Raw genomic sequence first — 22,715 nt, forward strand, 5'->3', positions numbered from 1 at the left:
GCGCTCAGTCTCCCTGCTCAGATAACCCCGCATCTTCCTCGTGGCCGGTACCCTGGGGAGACCAGCCCCTCACTCTGCCCTGGCTGTGCTCGGCGAGCTGGCAGCGCAGGGTGCGTGGTCTGCCCACGCTGCCCGCCTTTGCACGGGTGTGCAGGAGCCGCCGCAGGCTGTGGGTGGCCTTGAGGAAGGGAGAGGAGGGAAGGAATCGTGATGGAGGAGCCGTGGCAGATTTTCTGCGGCTCCAAAGCAGACTGCGGGGTGCAGGGCTGGGCTGGAGGAGAGGGAGCTGCAGGCTGAGCAGGGAGCTCGGGGCTATGGCTCCATTTCAGCACTGAAAGGTCTCCTTGAGATTCCTCTTCTTTTGTGGGTTAAATCAGCAGTTGTTCCAGCAGCTGCTGCCGCTGACTTCCCATGCAGCCCAAGCAGCTGGTTCAGATTCTGTCTTCCGTGGGGATCACAGCAGCAGCCTAGCCCGTTCCCACCACACCTCCTCAGCGCTTGTACGTTCCTGGTGGGAATCCCTGAGAGCCTCAGGACAGCGGGGCCGGGTCCCTGACGCGAGGCAGCCGCAGTCACTGCAGCTCCGTCTTTTGCTTCCTGCTTGCAGTCCGGATGGAGCTGTCGGTAACGGGTGTCTGAGGGCCCTGCCGGCTCCGGCTTGGTGCGGCCAAGCGTGTGACTCTGGAAGCAGGGCCGCTTTGTCGGGCAGAGCCTGTCGCGTGGCAGGGGGGAGGTTTGCAGTTAATGTGTGCAATTGCTAACTACTTTGCCCAGTTTTCTCTACCTTTTTCTCACTTAATGGCAGCTAACCTGTAGCAGCACCTCAAGTGCCAGCCAGTAGCCCTCTTTGCAGGCTGTTCTGCCACCCTGTCGGGTCCTGACTTTTCAAACCAGGAGAGCCTGTCTGCTTGGGAGTCGGTGCTGGAGGGGAGATAACAGCCCAAGAAGTCTGAGTGCCTACCCTGGGAGGCTGAATCAGTGCCTCTTCTCCAAAGAAACAGATCCAGGGCAAGCCCTTAGGAGCACTTTCATGCTTTGCTCCTTCAGACCTGGAGCAGGCTTAGCTTGCGCTGAAGTGAGGCAGAGCTTTAATTAGGGCGGCAGGATTAGGTCTACTGTGCAAATTCTGGAACTGAAGAGGTAACTGGGCCATGCTGCAGTGCCGGGAGTCCCTCAATAATACAGGAAGCCGTGGAGGGAAAACAGACCAGCCCCCAAGTAGAAATCGAGCAAAGAAAATGCATTTCACTCCCCTCCTGGCTGGTTTCAGGGTTTATCTCCCCCGCCGATTCAGTTTGCCGTGTTTTGGCTTGGATAAGCTTTCATCCCGACCCGGGCAGGATCTGACGAAGGCGGTAAAGCCAGACGAGTCCCAAGGGCAGTGCTAAGTGAGCTGTGTCTGGCTTTGCAGCCGCATCATGTGGTAAACTCTCCTTTGAAGGGAGTTCAGAGCGGTGGCGGAACTAGGGCAGGATGCGTGCACGTGCTCTCCCTGCGTGCAGAGGGAAGCGGTCGCTGTCAGGCACAGCACAGCCCAGATAGCTCCCTCCTCGCCTGCTTCTCCCTGCCCTTGCTCTTCTGCAGGGGCCAAATCTCGATCCTCCCAGAGCCCCGACTCTGTGGGTGTATATAATCTTGGGTCTTTTCTGGCATCTGCTGTGCTGGGATTTATGCCAGCATCAGAATTTGTACCCAGCCTTCATCTAGAGGGTAACATCCCTTGGCCTTCATACACTGTGAGTGCCCAGCTGCTGTAAGGTGGCTTTTGCAACCACTAACAGGGTGGATGGAAAAGTTGGAGAGCGATTCCTGAGGTCCCAATCCCCTTCCTTGACCTGAGGATTTAGGTCTTGGACAAAAAAGAAGATGTCATGATGCTTTTTGTGCTGCCTTATTACTATCTCAGTCTTTCTCTCATTTCCCTTTCTTGTCACATGCAGCTCTTCTGTTTCAGGATTACAACCTTTTCGCTTCTCCTCAGTAGCTCAGTAAATGGGAAATGATTATAGCTCTTTATTTTCTAAAAAGGGAATACATATACCGGATTGGGTCTTGCAGTAACTCCTGTCTCTTGAAGGGGAAACCAGGCCCGCGGGAGAAAGGATAGCTTGGAGGTGTGGGAGGCAACTGCATGTATGTACCAACCTGCCCAGATGGGACAGAGTGACGGTTGCACCTGCGTTCTGCAGCACCGGTCTGTACTGTTGGCATGAGCCGAAGTTGTAGCTTGGTTGTCTCCTCGCCCTCTAGACGCAAGTAAGGCTCTCTGTAAGCAACAACAGTCACGCCCGTGGCTGTGCGTGCCCGTGCAGTCGAGGCGGGGGAACACCTGCACACTCGTGGCGGTGCTGGGCAGCATCGTTAGTGTGCCCTTGGCTTTGCCCCGGGGCCTAAGGCTCACGCAGTGACGCACGGCCGTTCAGGGAAACTTTCAGATGTGCCCTGGCTGTTTAGGATTATGCATCCTGAATATTAAATGTTAATGGAGCCTAAAAACAGACGGCTTCTTCCTAGCCTTCCTGGAGGCTTGAAGAGACACCCCTTTGCCTGTTCTTCCCATCTAACAGTCCCACATGAGAAGGGGGAAATGCCACAGCAGAGTTTTGTGAGCCACCCTCCCCTCGCCCTATTTCTCATTCTCCTAAGGACGCACAGGTCTGGCAGAAGAGGGGCTGTGGCCATCTGCCGTCAGCGGTGCCCATCTGGTTTTGCGCGGAGAGGCTGCAGGGCAGGAGGACTCGGCGCAGGCTTTCGTGTGCCCTGGTGCGCAGCTGCGGGCAGCTGTGCCGAGGCAGGGGGAGCCAGGCGCCCAGGCCTGCGCTGCTGGGGCCTGGGAGTCCCCCCTTCTCGCTCCCAGGAAGGGTGGACTCTTCTGAGACAGTTGCAGACTGTAAAGCCCCTGATCAGCTTTCGTGCTTTCCTTGCTGTGGGCAGGAGCAGGGAGGAGAGCAGCAGGGAGGCCGGAGCTCTGGAAGCAGAGGGAGCCGGCGCAGAGGACAGGTTCCCCGTGCTCTGCAGGCTCTCCAGTGCTGAGCTCTCTGCCTGGCACGCCAGCACAGATGCTGTCAAAACCCGAATAAGTCCCATAGGAGCTGCTGCGGCCAGTGAACAAAGCCACTGGCAACACTGGGCTGACCAGAGCCGGGGGACGGCTGCTGTGACCCAGGGGCCAGTGCACATCCCTCTTCTGCCAGGGAACACCTGTATCTCCTTGCTTGTCCCCTCCGCCCCAGCTCAGCCAGCTCCCAAGTCTTCTGAGGAACTAGCGCTAAGGGGTGTTGGCAATTCATCTTCCTGGTGATTGAAGTCCTGTTAAATAGAAACACTGTTCAGGAGCAAAGCTCTCAAATTGCTTCTGGCCTGTGTGTGAATTGCTTGCAACTACCAGGGTCAAGCAGTGAACTGAATCCGTTCGTACAGGGAGGGGGGCTCGAGGCTTTGCTGCAGAGAGTTGGGAAAGGGAGCGACACTTGTGGGGTCTGGGGTCTCCTCTGGGCCTCCTTCTTGGGGAGCACCACCTGCGGCTTGCCGGAAGGGGGGCTCCTGTGCGACACCCAGGAGGAGCACGCGGGAAAGGCCAAATAGCTGTGTGCTGACAGCTCCGCCGGCAAAGTAGAGCATCTCCCAGGGAGTCCCTCTTTCTTTCCTGCCCAAGCATGAGCTGATCAGGGGAAAAGTTTCCTTCCTTCTCATTCCCTAGTGACAGTGTCCGCTTTTACATCCTGGTTGTTCCATAGGAACCGGGAAAACCTGCTCCATAAACAATGGCCTGCAGGGGTGGGAGGAAAGCGGGGCTGAGGTGCTCTGCGCCACGGGGTCATGCGGAGCACCCGTGGGCTGCGCTTGTCTCCAGGAAATGAGCAGGACTTCTCCTGTGGGAGGTCCCCGCCTGACCGCCGGGACGTTCAGCCCTTCCCTTCCCATGCTGGCAGTGGCTAGCCCTGCGGGGAATAGAGCAGGGTCACAGCCAGCTCACCATGGGAGGAGGTACCTGCAAGTGCGTGCATACGTGTGTCTCTGCAGGCATATGTGCGCGCACTTCTGGCTCCGGGTGTGCACGCACGTGCATGCTCTGTGGGAAAGATAAATACTGTTCTAAATACCTGGAGGAAAATCTACTGTCAGCTTTAATGAGAGGAAGAAAGGGTCCCTGGCATTTTTCATCTGATGGCATGAATTTTTCCCGGTCTTGAGAAGCAGATTCGCTAATTAAATGTTCCTGCTGCTGTGATCTGAGGCAGGGACTGAGCAGGGTGTACTGCGAATCCCCTGCCGTCTCTGTGCCTGTCATTCCTGGAGCCTCACAGAGCCCTTTCCTGCCAGGGCGCCGGGCTCTGGGACTGTGGTTCGAACTTCTCCGCTCTCCAGTTTCTCTGAGGTTGCCAGGCAAGGTGTGCGACGTGCTCTGATAAGCCAGTTCTTTCAGTGGCTGTAGCAGATCTGCCAGGTCCGAAAGGAGCCGTGCTTTGCTGCCAAGGGTGCAGGGCTGAGAACTGGAGCGCGCCTCCCTCCCTGGCTCTGTTCCCGAAACCCTTTGGTGACTGCTGCGTGTGCATGCCCGTGCCTGGTGACCCCCAGTGCCGGGGCCTTGCTGACTGCTTTTCTCTCCCACTTTGTGCAGCCACTGGACATGGACACGGAGGATGACCCCTTGTTACAGGACGCCTGGCCAGATGAGGAAGAGGAGGAGGTTGCCTTCACCACACGGAAGAAGTGGGAGGGTGCCCTGTTGTGTGGGAAAAGTCCATGGAAAGTCAGGCCCCTGCATACCACGCTGCCAGTGACTGGCTTCTGGAATATTGTTGGCTGGATATTTACCAATCCGTACTGTGCTGGCTTCATCCTTTTCCTGGGCTGCACCATTCCTGCTGTGCTTGCTGTTGTCATGTTCCTCCACTACCCAGCCCTGGACATTGACATCTCCTACAACGCCTTTGAGATCCGCAACCACGAGTCCTCTCAGCGCTTCGATGCGCTTGCCTTGGCTCTCAAGTCCCAGTTTGGGTCGTGGGGCCGGAACCGCCGGGACCTGGCTGACTTCACCTCCGAAACCCTGCAGAGGCTTATCTTTGAGCAGCTCCAGCAGCTGCACCTCAATGCCTCCCATCTTGGGGGCACTGCGCGGGCCAAGCGTGGCATGCCAGAAGGCAGGACTTCCTCCCCCAAGCCCCATGCCCGCCTGAGGGTGGGAAACCAGACCTTCCGAGTCGCGAGGGGTGCCCCGCGCTGGGACTACTCCAGCGCTTATGTCAGTGCCAACACACAGACACATGCCCACTGGCGCATCGAGCTCATTTTTCTGGCTCGGGGGGACTCTGAGAACAACATCTTCACCACTGAGCGCCTGGTTACCATCCACGAGGTCGAGCGCAAGATCATGGACCACCCTCGCTTCCGGGAGTTCTGCTGGAAGCCTCATGAGGTTTTGAAGGACCTGCCCCTGGGCTCCTACTCCTACTGCTCCCCTCCCAGCTCCCTCATGACCTACTTCTTCCCCACTGAAAGAGGAGGGAAGATTTACTATGACGGCATGGGACAAGACCTTGCTGACATCCAAGGTGAGCCGGGGTGAGGGCTGGCATGTTCTAGGCTCGCATCTCCTGTGAGCTGAGGCAGTCACTTACTAAAGTGCAGCTAAGATGGGGACTGCCTTGTGCAGAGGGGAAGGTGCTGCCATGGTTTGCCTTGAGGAATTGGCTCTTGTGCGCTAGAGCCCCCTTTCTACCCTTTCAGCAAAGCCCCTTCAACCCTGGTGATGGGTCACACAGGCTCACCCAGCAGGTGAGTGAGAGGGACAAAAGAGAGGGAGTGCGGCATGTTACAGATGCCTTCACTGCCCCTTGGCCCCTGTGAATGACCATGATTCATTAGGGCCGTGTCAGGTCTTGGACAGACAATGGGGGTGAACTTCCCTGCCCCAGGAGCAGATAAAAGAGGTCTTTGGGCTGCTTTGGAGCTTGAAAGGCAGCTTGTGAGTCACCAGCTAGAAAGGCTGCTGTCAGAAGAAGAGGGGGAAGGCCCTGGCTCCTCCTCCTCCTCCCAGCTCTGCACCCTGCATGATGCCCCTCCGCTAGAGCAGAGGCTCTGGATGGTGAAGAAGAGGTGAATCATGATGAGTCTGTGGGTGCGATGTGGCTGTGGGATGAAACCTCCATCTGTTTCCCAAGCACAGGCTGCAGATGATAGCTGTCCAGGAGCCATACGGTGAGCAGGCAAGGGATTAACTCCTTCTGCTCCAGTGTGAATAACAGCTCTGCTACCAAGATAGGAAAGAGCCTAGTTTCTGGGTGTTTCTAGCCTGGCCTCAAGGGAACCTGGATTTTGGGGATAGATGTGCAGTTTCTCTTACTCCAAAATGTCTGGCTCTGTTTTTCATGGTGTGCTTGAAGAAATGAGGTCTCCTTATTCTCTATTATCCCCTGATCTTCTCCTGCATGTGTAGATGATCGTGTTACCATAGTTCAGTGACTTGCTGTGTGCCAGACGAGCCCAGGCAATGCTCCATGCGCATGCTGTTTGCCTGTTGGGAATGAGAGGTCAGCTCATGTGCCTTCTTTCACTGCTGGGGTGATCACCTTGCCTGTCCCTTGGCTGTGCAGCAGTAACCATGCATTTGCAATCATTTCTATGTTTTTGCTTGTCAGTGTGCACAGGAATGCAGGGCTCTGCCTGGCTTGAAGGGAGCTGAGAAACTTTTTCCTGCCACGCCAAATCAAAGATCAGTGGTGATCATAAGTGATATTACACGTGATGGTGCTGAGGGCACCATTTTTACAAGCACCCCTTTGAGGAATGTGCTCCCTTCTCCTCATCCCTGACGCCATCAGGTGGCAGAGCTACCAGAGCACAGCAGAGCCAGGACCCCTCACCTTCCACGGGAGACATTTAACTCTTGTGCTTCCCAGCATGATGGAGCAGCTGTTAGGCCAGTGTAAGAGGGCTAAGTGCATCCGACAGTGGTGGTTTTGATGAGGGTGTTTTGTGCGTTGCTGCTCGGGCTGGCTGTGGCTCGGATCACAGTTGGGGTGGAAGAGTCATTGCTGGTGGGGAACTGCATTCAGGTAACATCGCATACAGAGACACAAAGCAGAAGAAGGTGAGTCTTTGCCATACAGCTTTGCCCAGCTCTCTTTGCTCCCTGCAAGGCAGCAGCAGTCAGCAGCACTCTGATGAAAGACAGTATCACTCCTAGCTCTGCTGTTGCTAAACTGGACCCCGTGCCTTTCCGAATCAGCTAAGCAGGAGCTAACAGACGTGGCGCTGCTTTCTCCTGCAGGGTCCCTGGAGCTAGCCATGACCCACCCCGAGTTCTACTGGTACGTGGACGAGGGGCTGTCTGCTGAGAACATGAAGAGCTCCCTGCTGCGGAGTGAAATCCTCTTTGGGGCACCGCTGCCAAACTACTACTCAGTGGAGGACCGCTGGGAGGAGCAGCGCCGCAAGTTCCAGAGCTTCGTCGTCACCTATGTGGCCATGCTGGCCAAGCAGTCCACAAGGTGAGGGCTGTGACAGCCAAGGCAGGTGCCTGGCTGAAAGAGCGCGAGGGCAGGAAAAGGCAGAGGTTGGGGAGCATGGTACTCGCTATTGCACTAAAGGAGTGGCTGGAATATGCCCCTCAGGGTGTAAATGTTTGGTCCGAAGGTTTATGCAGGTCAGACCTGTGTGCCCGGCTCAGATAAACCCTGCAGTGTTGAGTCTCACCTGGAAGCCACTAGGTTCAGAGGGTTTGGCATGCCAGCGCAAACTGTTGGTCAGTCTTGCACAGTAGCCAAGGTGTTATGCTCCAGTGGAAGGAGAGAAAGTATCTCCTTTGAAATTGGACTCTGGCACAGTGCTGTGCGTGAGGGTGGGGAGCATATGGCAGAAAGCCATTCACATGCTTCCCTTTAATGCTGCAGCAACGTGCCAAAACCATCAATAGAGACAACAAAAGGGAGCTAAAGATTTATTCCAGTGCCTGCTTTTCTGCTCAGCCCCTGTGTGGCACTGGGAGTGTTCACTTCCACCTCACAAGTCCAGTGCCAGTGGCTCCAGCAGAGCTGCTGCTCTCCATGCCTGGCCTGAATTTGGCTCCAATTGGTCTGATGCAGGGGGTGAAATGGCCCTCTGTTAAGGCTCAATCTGAGGGACTGATTCTGCTTTTGCTCTTGTCGGTGTAAATACTTCCAAGTGTTCAGTCTTTATACAGAGGGAGAGGTGGGAGGTATCAGGGCAGAATAAGTTTCAGGAAATGCAGGCTTGTTTCACCTTGGTCTGTATGACTCTGGTTTAATAGGGTTTTGCTCGGTGCTTGTTGGAGGGAGAAGGTGAAACAGAGCTAACAGGGAAAATGCCTGTTCACCACAGGGTAGCCAACTACCCAAACAGCTGGGGAAAGGCAGTGAGTCCTGATGTCAGTGTAACTTCTTGGTCCCCAGCTCTCTACCGTCCTGAATCTCAATAGCTCCCAGAGCAAAGGGACGCTGATCTTCAAAAGTAGAGTGAAATGCAGCCAGCCCTTGTCGGCCCTGAAAGGCATGCAGCCGCAAAGCGTTCTCAGCAACGGGCAGGCAGAGTGGGTTGCAGTATTGGGAAGCTGAGAGGGGACTGGGGCCAAGGCTTGGTTCTGAAGCCTGGATTCCTGGTAGGCTCCTATAGTGCAGGGCTATTGTACTCCTGCTTAAATTATCTTGGATTACTTCCTCTCAGAGCCTGCTTCCAGAAGCAGAGGCTGGTAAATCATATGGTTCTTGATAGGCTCTCACTCTGCCCGCATCCGCTAGTTATTACCTTTGTGCTTAATATAATAAGCAATGATTAGGATTCCAGATGGAATTGGCTTTGGAGGCTTCAGGAGCTGTTTGCTGACAGCAAGAAGTCTATTAGTGCCATGGACCCAATATGCACTGGAGGAATTTTAAAAATATTAGTCCTGCTATTTTATTTTTCTCTCTTCTTGTGCAAACTTCACCTCCTAACATCCCTCCAGCAGCAATCTAGTTCAGCCCGCTCCCACTGCTGTCTGAGTTGCTTCCTCAGAGAACTGCCAAGTTTATTAGATCAGTGACCTCCTTTGACCCCAGAAGAGACAATGATGTGCTTTGTTAAAACCCCTGGCTCTTCTCCCTTTACACTCAACTCTGCCTACTGCCCTTCCTTCCTTCCTATCTTCCTACCCCAGCAAAGTCCAGGTGCTGTACGGAGGGACGGATTTGTTTGACTACGAAGTGAGGAGAACCTTCAACAATGACATGTTGCTGGCCTTCATCAGCAGTAGCTGCATAGCTGTCTTAGTCTACATCCTTACCTCCTGCTCAGGTAGGCCACAGTCAGAGCTGTCCAGCTCTCGAACAAAGCCAAATGTGCTGCGACTCCCTGCGTCCATGTGCAAACCCTGGGAGAGGCTTCAGTGCTCTGACCCCAGCTTGGCTTTACAGCACAGCAGCATGCAGAAGGTCACACAAGTCTCTGATTTTTCAGGACGGAGCTTACAGGCAGGGCTCGAGGAGAAGCTCGTGTGAGAACAGGAGTGAGATGTAAAATCCTATCTTGCTAACTCTGGTGTAAAGCTAAGTTGTTTCACTGATGGGGCTGATGGGAAGCATTCTCCAAGCTGTACTCCTGCACTCCTGAGCTGTTCTTTGTCCCACTGCAAGCTTTCCCCAGCACACTCCTGGGAACCAGTACCCCTGTGGGGCAGGTGGGAGGTGGCTGTTCTTCCTGGGGGCAGCCAGCAGTGGTGTTTTTCCATGTTGCTTTCCTCCTGCAGTATTCCTGTCATTCTTTGGCATTGCCAGCATTGGGCTAAGCTGCCTGGTGGCTCTGTTCCTGTACCACGTCGTATTTGGGATCCAGTACCTGGGCATACTCAATGGTGTGGCTGCCTTTGTCATTGTGGGGATCGGTAAGCACATCCTTACACAAACCTACCTGTTCTGCATTGCCGTAACTGCTGCCTGCATGGAGAGGAAGGTGAGGGTGACAGATGCAGACTGAATTTTCAAGCCCTTTCCCCCTGTTTCCTGTAAGTGGAAGATTTGCACTCAGATGCTCAGGGGAAGTGAGTTTTTAGCTTCTCTGAGCTGTGCTGAGTTATCCAGTGGCTGATTTGGCCCTGTACATCCAGGTTGGTCCATCCTACCTCACCTAGACGTAAGTCTCTGGTGTGAGCAAAGTTTCAAAATCTCCTTTTTTTTCCCAGGGGTTGATGATGTCTTTGTTTTCATCAACACCTACCGCCAAGCCACCCACCTCAAGGACCTGCGACTGCGCATGATCCACACTATCCAGACAGCAGGAAAGGCGACCTTCTTCACTTCCCTGACCACAGCTGCTGCATATGCTGCCAACATCTTCTCTCAGGTATGCTGCAGCTTTGAGATTTTGGGCTTTCTGCTTCTGACACAGGCCCTGATAGAGAGGGGAGCTGCCAGCACTCTTTCTGCCCTCTCTTGCAGTGCAGGGCCATGCCAGACTTGCCCTGCACGTCTCGCCCTCACCTGCTGTAAAGCAGTGAGCACTCTCTCTGTATCAGCATCCAAGGCAATATTTCCTGTGCCATTGATCAAGCAAGATTCAGTGGCTGTTGGGCTCCAGTTCAGCTCTGCACCTGCCAGGGTTGCTGACTACTGTAGCTGAGGGCAGCATGAGCTATTCTCAGGGTGCTCCAGATCTCTTTGGCATGCTGTCTCTCCAGGCCTCTCACCCTAGCAATTCTCTGATCCCAGCTCCATGTTCTCTCTCTTTGTGCAGATCCCAGCTGTGCATGACTTTGGGCTCTTCATGTCGCTGATTGTGTCCTGCTGCTGGGTAGCTGTGCTCTTCACCATGCCAGCAGCTCTTGGAATATGGACCCTTTATGTGTCCCCACTAGAGAGCTCCTGTCAAACCAGGTGAGACCTGGAGCCTTCTTTTGTGAGTGGGAAGTTGTTTGGAGCCCGTGGCCAAGGCAGCGTGCAAATCCCTGCCCCGTCTCTCTGCCATCCTCATCCCCTTCAGGCATCTTAGCTCAGCCATACCCCATTAGTCTGTAATGGAAGGGAAGTTTAACTTATGCCCTTCCAGATCAAAGCAGAATAGAAGGGCCAGGTTACAGTCTCGTTCCCTCTGGTGTATGTATAGGTGCCACCCAGGAGCCAGGGTCTCTGCAATGTCAGTGATGTCTCTTTGTCCAATCCCATGGAGCACTGGAGCCATCTGTGTCCTTAGAGCACTTACTGCACAGCGAAATCCTCAAGCTGTGGAGGCACAGGCCCTGCAAAGCAGACAGATCAACAGAGCTCCTGTTTCTGAGCACAAGCAGTGCATGCAGATTTGTATCTGGAAGTCAGCACCCTTCCCCTGCTCTTTAGCAGTGCAGGTGACCTGGCCTGATTTAATTCATTAGCAAGGAGATGAACTGCTGAACTCCCATCATTCAGCACCAAGCCATCGAGGCTCAGCCCTGCCCTGTATATCCAGCCCAGCCCTCTGCTGCTTTGCCATAGCAGCTCAGCCCCTGACCTCTCAGCACTTAGCAATGGAAATTGCTTATGGTACTGCCTGTGGCTGTCTTTTCAAGTAATTGGAGCAGGCTGTTGCTGCTTTTCTTGTTGTTAAAGAAGCCTGTTGGTAGCTGTTTGTAGGGTACATGGCGTACAGCCCATGCCTTTGTCTCCTTCCCTCCCCGAATCCAGCTGCAGTCAAAAGTGTACCAGAAAGAGTGCCTTGCACCTGGCCGAAGACCTCTTCATTTCCTCGGAGGCCACCTCCAGAGCAGGCCAAGAGACACTTCCCTATCTGGATGATGACATCCCACTGCTCAGTGTGGAGGAGGAGCCTGGTATGTGCTTATCGTGTGCTGCCTTTAGGGGGGACCACGCTGTCCTGTTCATCCTGGAGCGTCTTTCTGTCCCTGCCATTTGTTCATGCCTCAGTTTCCCTACTTTTAAGCTGGGGATAGTGCTGCCACAGGAGTTTGTAGGAGTATGAACTCACTAATGCCTGCAAACTACTTTGAGACCTTCAGTGGGCATCCATACATGCTTGCTAATTACTTTGCTAATCCTCTTGGGTCTAATGTGGATTGTACTCTCTGGCTGGAATCCTTAATTGCCACATGGGTGTAGCCACAAAACATCTAATCCACAGCCCCAGGACACCCCACCTTTGAGTAAAGGAAGGGTCTCTCCCTCTTTCTTGCCATTCAGAGAGCTGTGTTTGGGAAGCAGGCAAGAGAACACTGTGTTATTCTCCATCATCACCTCCTCAGAGCATCTCCTCCCTCATGGCAAAGAGGGCAATGTCTTGCCTGAGACCACATAATCTAGAAAAAGAGCCCAGAAATGCCCTTATCACTTGTTATCAGCAGATATTCCTTCTAGCCCTGCCTGAAGATAAGGGTACTTATGGGGTCATACTCTGTTTTACTGGGCTTTTAAAACTTGCTGGGATCTCTTCCTTTTTAAGTCCCACAATGGGAATGTTCTGGGCAGTGGGTAGCCTTCAGGCCTAGCAGCAAACTGGAACTGGTGGCAAATGGATCCATGGCTGAGGGCCCCATCAGCCCACAGCAGTGCACAGACCCTCTCCCTGCAGAGAAGGCTCTGAGTAGCTTTTGATACACAGGTATGCTCTGCAAACCACTGCCTCTGCCTGGGTCTTATTCCCTCTCCATCAGCTTGAGTGAGTTGTACAGCACCTTGCACAAGGAGATATTGTAAAGGAGAGCAGAAAGCTATGAGTGACTTTAGCATGACACTGACCACTGAGGCTGCCCTTGATTTTTCTCTTTCTAGTCTCCCTGGAAATGGGTGATGTGCCCTTGGTATCTGTGATGCCAGAGAATCTGCAGCTTCCTGCAGAGAAGAGCAACCGGGGTCACTTGATAGCCCATCTGCAGGAGCTGCTGGAATACTGGGTGCTGTGGTCTGCAGTGAAGAGCAGATGGGTGATTGTGGGTAAGGAAGAAGGGGAGATATCCCATCTGCATGGATTTTAAAGGGTTTGACAGCATCTTGATCAGTCTTCAAGCCTGGATTATTAGTGATGGGAGATTGCATAAAGGGACAAGATAGATGGCTTCTGACCCAGTGGATGAGTGTCCTCAGCACAGATGGTCCCTAAGAGAACTGCACAAGGAATTCAGATACTTTTCCATCCCTCTTTTCTCACTCAGATCTGGAATGGCAGGTCCTGATGGGAGGGTTTCTAGTCATGGGGCTTATAAAAAGAAAGCCCAGCTGCCAGTGTACTTCAGGGGTTGTTCCTTTCTTCTCTTGAAAATAGCATCTTGCCTCCACTCCCCTGCTGTCTGGGTACGTCCTGCGTGCAAAGTGCATGCAGGGTCCCACACACTTATCAGGACTTCTTCTTGCAGGGCTCTTTCTCCTCGTTTTGCTCCTGTCCGTATTCTTTGCTAGTCGCCTCCGTCCAGCTAGCCGTGCTCCAGTCTTGTTCCGGCCAGACACTAACATCCAGGTGCTGCTAGACCTGAAATACAACCTGAGTGCTGAAGGCATCTCCTGCATTACCTGCTCAGGTGAGAGTGCTGGTCCCCAGGCTACAGTGGTTGCAGCCTGGCCCAGGCCCTGGGCTGGGAGAGCTGAAACATGAGGTCTGAATCCTCCCAGTATCTCAGTGCACAGATCCCATTGAAGGGAGGAGCCTTCTGGGAGTGGAATGGTGGAGTTCCCCATGGGAATGGCATGTTTTGAAAAGCTGCTTTAGCCAGGATCTGGCTGAGTGTTTCTGCTAGAGCAATTCCTTTATAGTCCAGGAGAAGTGACCACTCTCACTTCCCTGGGCAGCTCTACTGCAACACAGGGTCATGCAAAGAGGCTCCTTTTACACATAGGAGACCATCCCAGTGACCAGCTGGGGGTCTGTGGCTCTGCGTTCCCTGCTCAGGGTTTGGTGTTGGATACCAGAGTCCCTGATGTTTTCCCTACTCCAGTGAGTTGCATGCACAAGGCTGACAGGTCTCTTGTCATGCCATTCACCCTTTCATCCCTGACTAACCTTTTGGGACAGGTTTGTTTCAGGAAAAGCCCCACAGTTTGCAGAACAACATCCGAACCTCCTTGGAAAAAAAGAAGAGGGGCTCAGGGTTGCCTTGGGGAAGCAAAGGGAGCATAAGTGATACAGGGCAGCAAGGTGAGTGGGGTGTGATGACCGTGACTTTGGCCACATTTGGGTCTGGGGCTCAAGGGTCCGCTCAGGTGAAGATCAAATCATATGTCCTCTAAATAGCTGATTGGGAATAATTTTATTCGGGCACACCTCTACTGAGCCCTGGCTTGATGCTGGACATAAGGGGCATCATTATTATCCTCCTTCCTCTGAATGTATTCTGCTGTGTGGAACAGGTCCCTATAACCAAGGTAGCAGCACAGTCTAGTGATATCTCTCTGGCCTGCCCAGTCTGAGCACAGGGTTAGGAGCTCAGAGCTTTTGCATCCCAGTCCCATTTCACAGCCTTGTTGGCAGGCTGTGAGGAGAGTAAATTCAGCCTGCTTCTCATGGGATTTTGAGGATAAAAGAGTTATGGGGCCAGGTCCTAAGTTGACGTCAATCAATAAGCCTTCAGGAATTACTGCAGCTCAGGATATATTTGTGAAATCCTTTGAAAGATGTGCTGTGCTGCTAGGAGGCAGAAGCTGTGCCTGCTGCCCCAAAGGAGACCGCAGGCCAAAAGACCCTCCTTTGCTGCTGCCCCTGTTTGTAGGATTTACTGATCGAAAAGTGCCATTAACACTCCCACTCCTACTGTGTTGTTTTCTTCAGATCTCCAGGGGACTGTGTATATCTCCAAGACAAGAGGCAAGGGAAGACCAGCCATCTACAGGTTCTCGCTCAACAACAGTGTCCCTGCCCCCTGGCAAACGGTGTCAGCGGGAGATGGGGAGGTGCCTTCGTTCCAGGTGAGTCAGGGGATCTTGGACTCCTCTATCAAGAGTGCAGCACACAACAGGTGAGCACGAGAGCCTCCTGCCTCTCCACAGGGCCCTGGGTAGCACAGGGTGCAATATGCAGGGTATTGCAGTAAGGTTGCTGACAGCGAAGGCGTTGTGCCTGGCAGTGGTAGAGATTAGGCCTGGCACTGCCGCAATACTGGGCTGTTGCTGTTGTGTGACTGTCAGCAATGGGAGCAAGAGTGTGGATACCTGTGGGAATCAGATGGGACCTGGCATCCTCAGCCAAGCTCACTCCCTACTAGAAACTGCTACTGAAACAGCTGGATTCCTGCTGCCTCCTGTCCCTTCACAGACAACTGGTGAGCAGGCAACACTGCTCGTGCGCAGACCATGGGGGGGACACACCTACAGGAGAACCTGCTTTCAGATCTCCCTCACCCTGCACAGAGCAGCCACCATCTACCCTAGGGCCATGGAGAATGGGGATGGTGAGGGATCCTGTTAAACACTAGCCATTGCTGGGAAGGAGGCAGGCTGGGGACTGGCTTGGTTTGTGCCTGCAGTGCTCATTCTGTGTGGCTGTGCCAGTGCTCAGGGAGGAGGGGAGTGTGTGATGCTAACATGCGACAAGCTGCAACCCTGTGGAGTTAAGTGTCTGTTTTCATTAATCCATTGCTTAGGTGTATAGAGTGCCTTTCGGTAACTTCACCAGGAAGCTGACAGCTTGTGTGTCCACAGTAGGGCTGCTTAAGCAGACGAGCCCCAGGAAGTGGATGATGACCACCTTGTCCTGTGATACCAAGAGAGGCTGGAAGTTCGACTTCAGTTTCTACGTGGCCGCCAAGGAGCAGCAGCGAACGCGGTAACCCTCCAAAACCCACTGAGGGCCAGGCAGCAAAAGCAGCACAGCCAAACAGCTGATAAGGGGTGCCTGATGTCCAGTGCCAGTCCTGCCCTCAGTTGGTGACATCCCTGGAGGCCTGGCTTTGCTGCAAAGTGCCCTGTCTTTGCAGAGTTATTTTGCAGGCCCATAGTGTCATTGATGTGGCAAAGGCCATCCAGGCTCAGGGCTGTGACTGAGGGCTTCTTTGGGTGGCAGAAACAAATTGCTGATTTTTGGTCTCTCCCTTACCTGCCTGAACTCTTGGGCTGAACAGGCAGCACACAATACACAGTGGCTGGGGATCCAGATCTGGAGTTGCTCCCCTTTTCCTTCCCTGTGCCCCCGAGGTTCTCTCTAGTGCTTTCCACATGGTGCTTTGGACACACCATCTTTATCACCTCTGGTCCCCCATAACGAACTCTGTTTGCACAGGAAACTGTATTTCGCCCAGTCGCACAGGCCTCCTTACCATGGCCGAGTGTGTGTGGCACCTCCTGGCTGTCTTCTCAGCTCTAGCCCAGATGGACCCACCAAAGGCATCCTTTATGTTCCCAGTGAGAAAGGTAAGCTGATGAGGGCCTGTTCAGCCACGTCTGTTGCTTTCCGGGCCAGAGAGGCAGTCAGTTCTTTGATTTCTTCTGATGTAACCATCCTTTCTTCTGTATTTGACAGCAGCACCCAAAGCAAAGCTCTCAGCTACTTCTGGATTTAATCCTTGCATGAATACTGGCTGCGGGAAGCCAGCAGTGCGGCCACTGGTGGACACAGGAGCCATGGTGTTTGTGGTGTTTGGTATCCGAGGGGTTAATCGTACTAGACGCCCGGACAACCACGTCATTGGAGACATGGTACACACACTTTCTGGCATGCTGAACAAGCATGCCTGGGGATGATGAGTGAAGGAAAATCTCCCTGGATAGTGTTTAGTTAATCCCCACAGCCCAGGCAGCATGGTCCAGCAGTCTAGCCAGATGGAATAGCAGAGATGGCAGCACTGGGATGAGCCAAAAGCATGTTTCTGTTTTAACAAATTCACAAATAATGGAGATAAGCCCAGTGCTGAAATCACTTTAGACTTTCTAGAAAATCCCTTTCTGAGCGCAATGTCTAACCTTCTAATTTTGAATCCTGAGGATTTTAGAAGCAAAACCATCTTGAGCTCAGTATGGAAACCTCACTACAACCTCAAGATCCCAGCAACTGCTGTTTTTCTATAATTATTGTTTATCCTGTTGTGAGATATTAACATAAAGTACAAATCGACTACAGTACCAGGGAAAGGTTCCTGAATATGACTTGTCCAAGAACAGCTTTTCCCCCAAATCTGACACCTTGACATATTCGCAGCCTTTCCCCAGCAAAATTATGCTTAACTGTTCTCTTGGCAAATGCACGTCAGCTTCTTGCAGTTCCTCCTGCCTTCTGATTGGGGGGAACTGGCAGAACCAGCCTTTGCCCATTTCCTCTGGAGGGGACAGTGCAAAATGCAGGCAGTGGAGTGGGCGGAAAGATGGAGTTCAGCACTGGGCAGTGCTCGATTTGCAGCTTCTCCTTAGGCAGACCCTAATGGCTCTGGGCATGGGCACTCATCAGTGCTTCCCTCATCCAGCCCGAGTTTTTGGCATAGTTTCTTGCTGGGTTGTCTGGCGAGGCAAAGATGTCTGATGGTTTGTTTGTTTGTTTTTTCACTTTATAACATGAATAGTGACATTGGTACAAGTCCTGGTGTGGGCACAGTTCAGAAGTCCATTGGGGAATTAATGTGGTTGAGCTTTCTCCTTCCCCTCAAGGAATAGAAGCACATTCATTGGATAATAGGATAATTCAGGTTGGAAGGAACTTCAAGATGTCGTCTAGTCCAACCATCCTAGGAAGTAAATGCACACTGCAGGTGTGCCTGTAGATGACATGGGGACAGGTTTCCTGTGCAACAGAGCTTGACCCTGTGGGTACAAGAGTCCTCAGGGTGTACACATCAGAGCTGGTCCCAGGCTGTGTGCCCAGGGGAGGACTCAGTTTCTGCCTTCTTGTGCCAGTTGCCATGTGTGTGCCTCACGTGTGGTGCTCTTGTTGTTGTGTCTCCTTGTGAAAGGGCAGCGTTATCTATGATGACAGCTTCGACCTCTTCAAAGAGATTGGCAACCTGTGCCGCCTCTGCAAAGCCATTGCCAGCAACACTGAGCTGGTGAAGCCAGGAGGGGCTCAGTGCCTGCCCTCCGGTAGGTAGGATTAATGCCAGTCACAAGGTCCTTGGGGAGATCCGGAGAACCTGGGTGGATACTGGTTCTCATCTTCCAGTCTGAGGAGGGTGGCTGCTAGGGGTTTTAAACTTTCAGATCACAGCTTGATGAGGCAGGGAGAGGAAGGAGAGGTGCCAGTCAGTGGTAAACGCAGGCAATGCAGGGAGGAGATGTGCTTCTCAGCAGCCAGCTCTCCTAACTGAAGCCTTTCTTTTCAGTCATGGGCATTGCTGGTGATATATTCACAAGCTTTTGGGCAAGCAAATCTCTCTTCTCAATAGCTCCTGGGTAACCGGCAAACCACACCTGACTTGGGTGTCCTGAGGCTCCTCTCTGCCCCTGTGGCTTCTCGTCCCTAACCAGTGACTCTCTCCCAACTCTAGAGGTCACAAAGTTACAGAGCTGAGTTTAGGGAGGGAATATGGGCTTTAGGCCAAAAGCCAACCCTGCACCTTCGCACCTGAAGAAAATCCCTGCCAGGCCAGGCAGACAGCTCCTGTGCTGACATAATTCAGCACTTGCTGTTGGTACCACTTCCTGAAGGCTGGGGACAAGCAGTTGTGGTAGTGTCCTGTTGGGTGCTGATGGCACTGAGGGCCCTCTCAAGCTAGCAGCAGTTACGGGCTCTGCTGCTGAGAACTCAAGTGCTTTGGCAAGTCATAGATGCCAGGGGAAGCAGCTGCTGCTAAGTGGGGCCTGCAGCTTTCTCTTGTTTTCTTCCCCCTTGCTCCCATGTGTTCCCTTTCCCTGTCCCATCCTCCACTCCTTGCTCTTTTTTTCTCTCCAGGTTATAGCATCTCCTCCTTTCTGCAGATGTTGCACCCTGAGTGCAAGAACATCCCTGAGCCGAACCTGCTGCCTGGGCAGCTCTCTCACGGGGCAGTGGGAGTGAAGGATGGAAAGGTGCAGTGGATCTCCATGGCATTTGAATCAGTAAGCACATGGCATCACCATCTCTCCTTGTGAAGGTTCATTGTGACTTCTAGGGGTTTAGTTGTGCTTTCCCTGCACTGGCCACTTCCATTTTCAGCTGTAATTTGGTGCTTCCTAGAGCTTGTTCCTTGTTGCAGACAGGTGCCTAACATCACTCTTACCACAAGAGCTTGGGCAAAGAGCTGGTGCCAGTTTGCCCATCTGCTGCTACCAGTTCTGCCTGGTGCTGCAACTCCAGTTGGCTTGTTCTACCTCCTCCCTTGGCATGCAGACCCTGCCCTGGGAGCAGGACACAGGAATAACCCATTCATCTTCTTACAGACAACCTACAAAGGGAAATCTTCCTTCCAGACATATGCTGACTATCTGAAATGGGAGACATTCCTGCAGCAGCAACTTCAGCTCTTCCCAGAGAGCTCTGCTCTCCGACATGGCTTCCAGACCTGTGAACACTGGAAGCAGATCTTCATGGAGATCATAGGCAAGTGACTGCTGTGTTTATCTGCCCAAGGAACCCCAGCTCTCTGACATACCTTCACTGCAGTCTCCTCCATCTTATGGACAAGTGTTATACCCCTAGGCCCTTACCATTGCTGTGCAAGCTCCTAAGCCTGTTTGGCTCTGCTCCAAGCAGCTGACAGTGTCGAAGTCCTAAGCAAAGCCTGGGGACATAGAGAGGGGAAGGGACTCTGCCCTGCTCATGTGGCAGGCCAGAATAGGACTCAGGTCACCCACTTCCCACTTTTCATCCTCTTCTTCCTGTCTACCCCAGTGTGATTCCCTGTCTGCCTTGTCCCCAGCAGGGTCACAGTGTCCCCCTCACCCCAGCTGTCACCTTGCAGGATGCAAACTAGCTGGCTCTTTTCTTCCAGGAGTGCAGAGTGCCCTGTATGGTCTCATCCTCTCGCTGGTTATTTGTGTGGCTGCCGTGGCAATATTCACCACTCATATCCTCCTCCTGCTGCCAGTGCTGCTCAGCATTTTAGGTAAAAAAAAAAAAAAAAAAAAAAGCCAACCCTAATGTGTCAGGCTTTCCCTTGGTGTGAAATTACTGGACTGTGGCACTGCTAAGTCTCTGGTGATTTTTTTGAAGTGTTCTTAACTCTATGTAAACCCTTCTGGCTTTCCTGGACTTGGTCCTGATTTACCTGGGTGAGTGGGAGAAACTCTCAGCGAGTGCAAGGGGACCTCACTGCGAAAATAGATTTTTGTATCTAATTCCTAGTGCGTTTTATCTACACAATCCCTTCTATTTGTTTAAGTAAGGGTTTTAGCTACACAAATGCCATCCCTGCCTGTTATGTATAATAATGTGATTAAGTCCCACATGCTCTGAATAACAATTGCACTACTTCCCAAGGATCTGCACCATGGCTGCTGTTTCCAAGCAGTGTGAGATTTTAAAAGCTGAATATTTTAGCGGTTTTGTTAGTATTTGAAGCAAATTTGTAAATAGCCTCCCTCTCCCTGACTGGTGATTTGACGATATTATGGACTAAGTGTGTTGCTAAACTTCCCTGTTTAAAAATCCAATCTATCATTTTTAAACCACTTAGTCTCCCACTCATGACTCACAAACATCACTCTTGTCTTAAAATAAGCCAAAAAACAACAAAAAACGCACATGTGTTCAGCTTGTGTGTAACTTCAGGAAGGAAAACATAGGACCTTCTTTCTTGTAGTGCACGTGTGCACACATGCACACTTGCTTGGGCTTGGATTCACTTAGCAAGCATTCACCTGCATTGGTATCAGTCTGTTGGTTTGCTTAATATCTCAGTTAGGTGCTTCCCTATCACTGGCAGGTCTGAACACCTTACTGAGTGGTCCCTGTGGCCAGTGGAAGGTGTGGGAGGTGTTTGTCTCTCAGGGTAGGAGGGAGTGGGTACATGGTTCAGACTGGCTAGGGTGCAGACCTGCAGGGGTGCATTCCCAAACTACCCTGTCACTGATTTGTAGCAGTAGGGCTGGGATTTGAGGCAGGAATCCCAGAGTCCTTTCAATTTGCTTAATATTACCTTCTCCCTGCAGGCGTGGTCTGCTTGGTGGTGACCATCATGTACTGGTCTGGCTGGGAAATGGGGGCTGTGGAAGCCATTTCCCTCTCCATCCTCGTTGGCTCCTCTGTCGATTACTGCGTGCACCTGGTGGAGGGCTACCTGCTGGCAGGGGAAAACCTGCCACTGCACCAGGCAGAGGTGAGCTCTGGGGGCACGAAGCGGGGGGTGCATTTTGCTACCTCGCAGCACGCCCGGGCTGGTTGCTGCTTTCCCAGCTGACTGGTCAGAGTGATGCGAGCTGATATGCCTGAGCACAGGGAACCCAGCAAGGGTCCTCCCCACGTGGATGTCTCTCTTGCTGGCCACTGGACATAGCTGTATCCAAAGAGACCCTCCTTTCATGCCCCAGTGAAGACCATCCTGCTCTGGGATGGCTCTACATTCCCCCCTAACCTGCACAAACTGGTGTGTCTTGCTGCACTGCACCTCCAAGCTCTCTCCTCCCTTTTTAACATCTTTTCCCTCTTTGGGAAGATGGAGAGCGCAAAAGCTTGGAGATCTCTGATCCCAGGTATAGTGTCACCAGCAGTCAGCCTGATGTAGCTGGAAGGAGGCACTGATGGGCTGATTTTGCTTCTGCTTGGATGTTAACCTCATGGCTGTTTGCCCAGTGTGCTCCAGGACTGCATGAGCCATGAGATCTGCACGCCTGCAGCATCTTTGTCCTGGATCAGGATGCTATGAGCTAGAACAGCCCTCTCGAAGGCTAAATGTTAGTGCAGCCCCATGTGCTCATCCCCACTCCCTCTTAACACTGCCATCCCTTCTGCCAGGACCCCACAGCATGCCGCCAGTGGAGGACGATCGAAGCGGTCCGTCACGTGGGTGTGGCGATTGTCTCGAGCGCTGTCACCACAGTGATTGCTACCGTCCCGCTCTTCTTCTGCATCATTGCCCCTTTCGCCAAGTTTGGGAAGATTGTGGCCCTCAACACAGGAGTCTCCATCCTGTACACGTTAACTGTGAGCACAGCCCTGCTAAGCATCATGGGGCCTGGCACCTTCATCCGGAGCAGGACTTCCTGCCTCAAGGCCTTGGTGGGGGTGCTTCTCGCTGGCCTGCTGGGTCTATGCATCTGCCTCGCCCTGCTGAAGAGCGGATTTAAGATCCCTCTCCCTAATGGGACAGCCCTGTAGACCCTATGCCAAGAGCTACATGCTCTGTCCTCTTGCTCACTTTTCTGTTTTCTTTTCTTTTCTTTTTTTTAAAGGATATCTTTTGTAAGAAAAAAAAAGAGGAAAAAAAATCCCTTTTTTCCAGAAGTTTTTCAACTCCAGATGCACTTTATTTTCTAATGGGTTTTGCTCTAAACTTGTATTTATTTCAGTAGTGACGGATGGAAGACTGACAGCGAGGGCTGCCCAGGGAATACCTCAGCCAGAAAATAGCAGGGGAGAAGGTGTCCTTCTCTTCTTAATTTTCTTTCTCCTTTGCTTTTCTTTTTTAAATGAACAGAGTTTTCTGGAACCACAAAAGTAAAGGGAACAAGTCAGGTAGGCATCTGATCCCTTTCAAACCTCTTCCCTTCTTCCCCCTCTTCCCCTTGGTCAGGGTCAGTGTTGCAGTGATGGCTCTTGGAGCGAAGTCCTGCCTCCACCCCAGGCCTGTGCATTTCTACCTGAGCCTTTGAAAACAGCAGTGAGCTGATGAACAGGCACGGGGAATATCGCTATCTGGACCCCTTTGCCATGCCCTGTGCTCAGGCTAGGCCAGGAGTGAGCTCATT

General features: G+C 52.6%; 1 protein-coding gene across 1 annotated transcript; it reads left to right on the top strand.

Moving 5' to 3' along the window:
- The first annotated feature begins 4,630 nt into the window (after window positions 1-4,630).
- On the top strand, window positions 4,631-22,125 carry DISP3 (dispatched RND transporter family member 3). Its single transcript, XM_067310977.1, has 20 exons — window positions 4,631-5,558; window positions 7,277-7,496; window positions 9,161-9,297; window positions 9,749-9,883; window positions 10,181-10,341; window positions 10,732-10,871; window positions 11,655-11,800; window positions 12,756-12,917; window positions 13,337-13,498; window positions 13,990-14,112; window positions 14,743-14,879; window positions 15,554-15,735; window positions 16,189-16,319; window positions 16,429-16,604; window positions 17,849-17,975; window positions 18,784-18,929; window positions 19,251-19,410; window positions 19,802-19,915; window positions 20,961-21,127; window positions 21,763-22,125. The coding sequence occupies exons 1-20, from the start codon at window positions 4,631-4,633 to the stop codon at window positions 22,123-22,125; spliced, it is 4,017 nt and encodes a 1,338-aa protein (XP_067167078.1).
- Window positions 22,126-22,715: the final 590 nt, after the last annotated feature.

This window comes from Apteryx mantelli, chromosome 26, assembly GCF_036417845.1.
Source record: "Apteryx mantelli isolate bAptMan1 chromosome 26, bAptMan1.hap1, whole genome shotgun sequence".
In the NCBI taxonomy this organism is placed as follows: domain Eukaryota; kingdom Metazoa; phylum Chordata; class Aves; order Apterygiformes; family Apterygidae; genus Apteryx; species Apteryx mantelli.

Coding starts and splice junctions, on each gene's coding strand:
- DISP3 (XM_067310977.1), top strand. CDS start 4,631: ATGGACACGGAGGATGACCCCTTGTTACAGGACGCCTGGCCAGATGAG. Junction 5,559..7,276: donor AGACCTTGCTGACATCCAAG/GTGAGCCGGGGT, acceptor TTTCTCCTGCAG/GGTCCCTGGAGCTAGCCATG. Junction 10,872..11,654: donor GAGAGCTCCTGTCAAACCAG/GTGAGACCTGGA, acceptor CCCCGAATCCAG/CTGCAGTCAAAAGTGTACCA.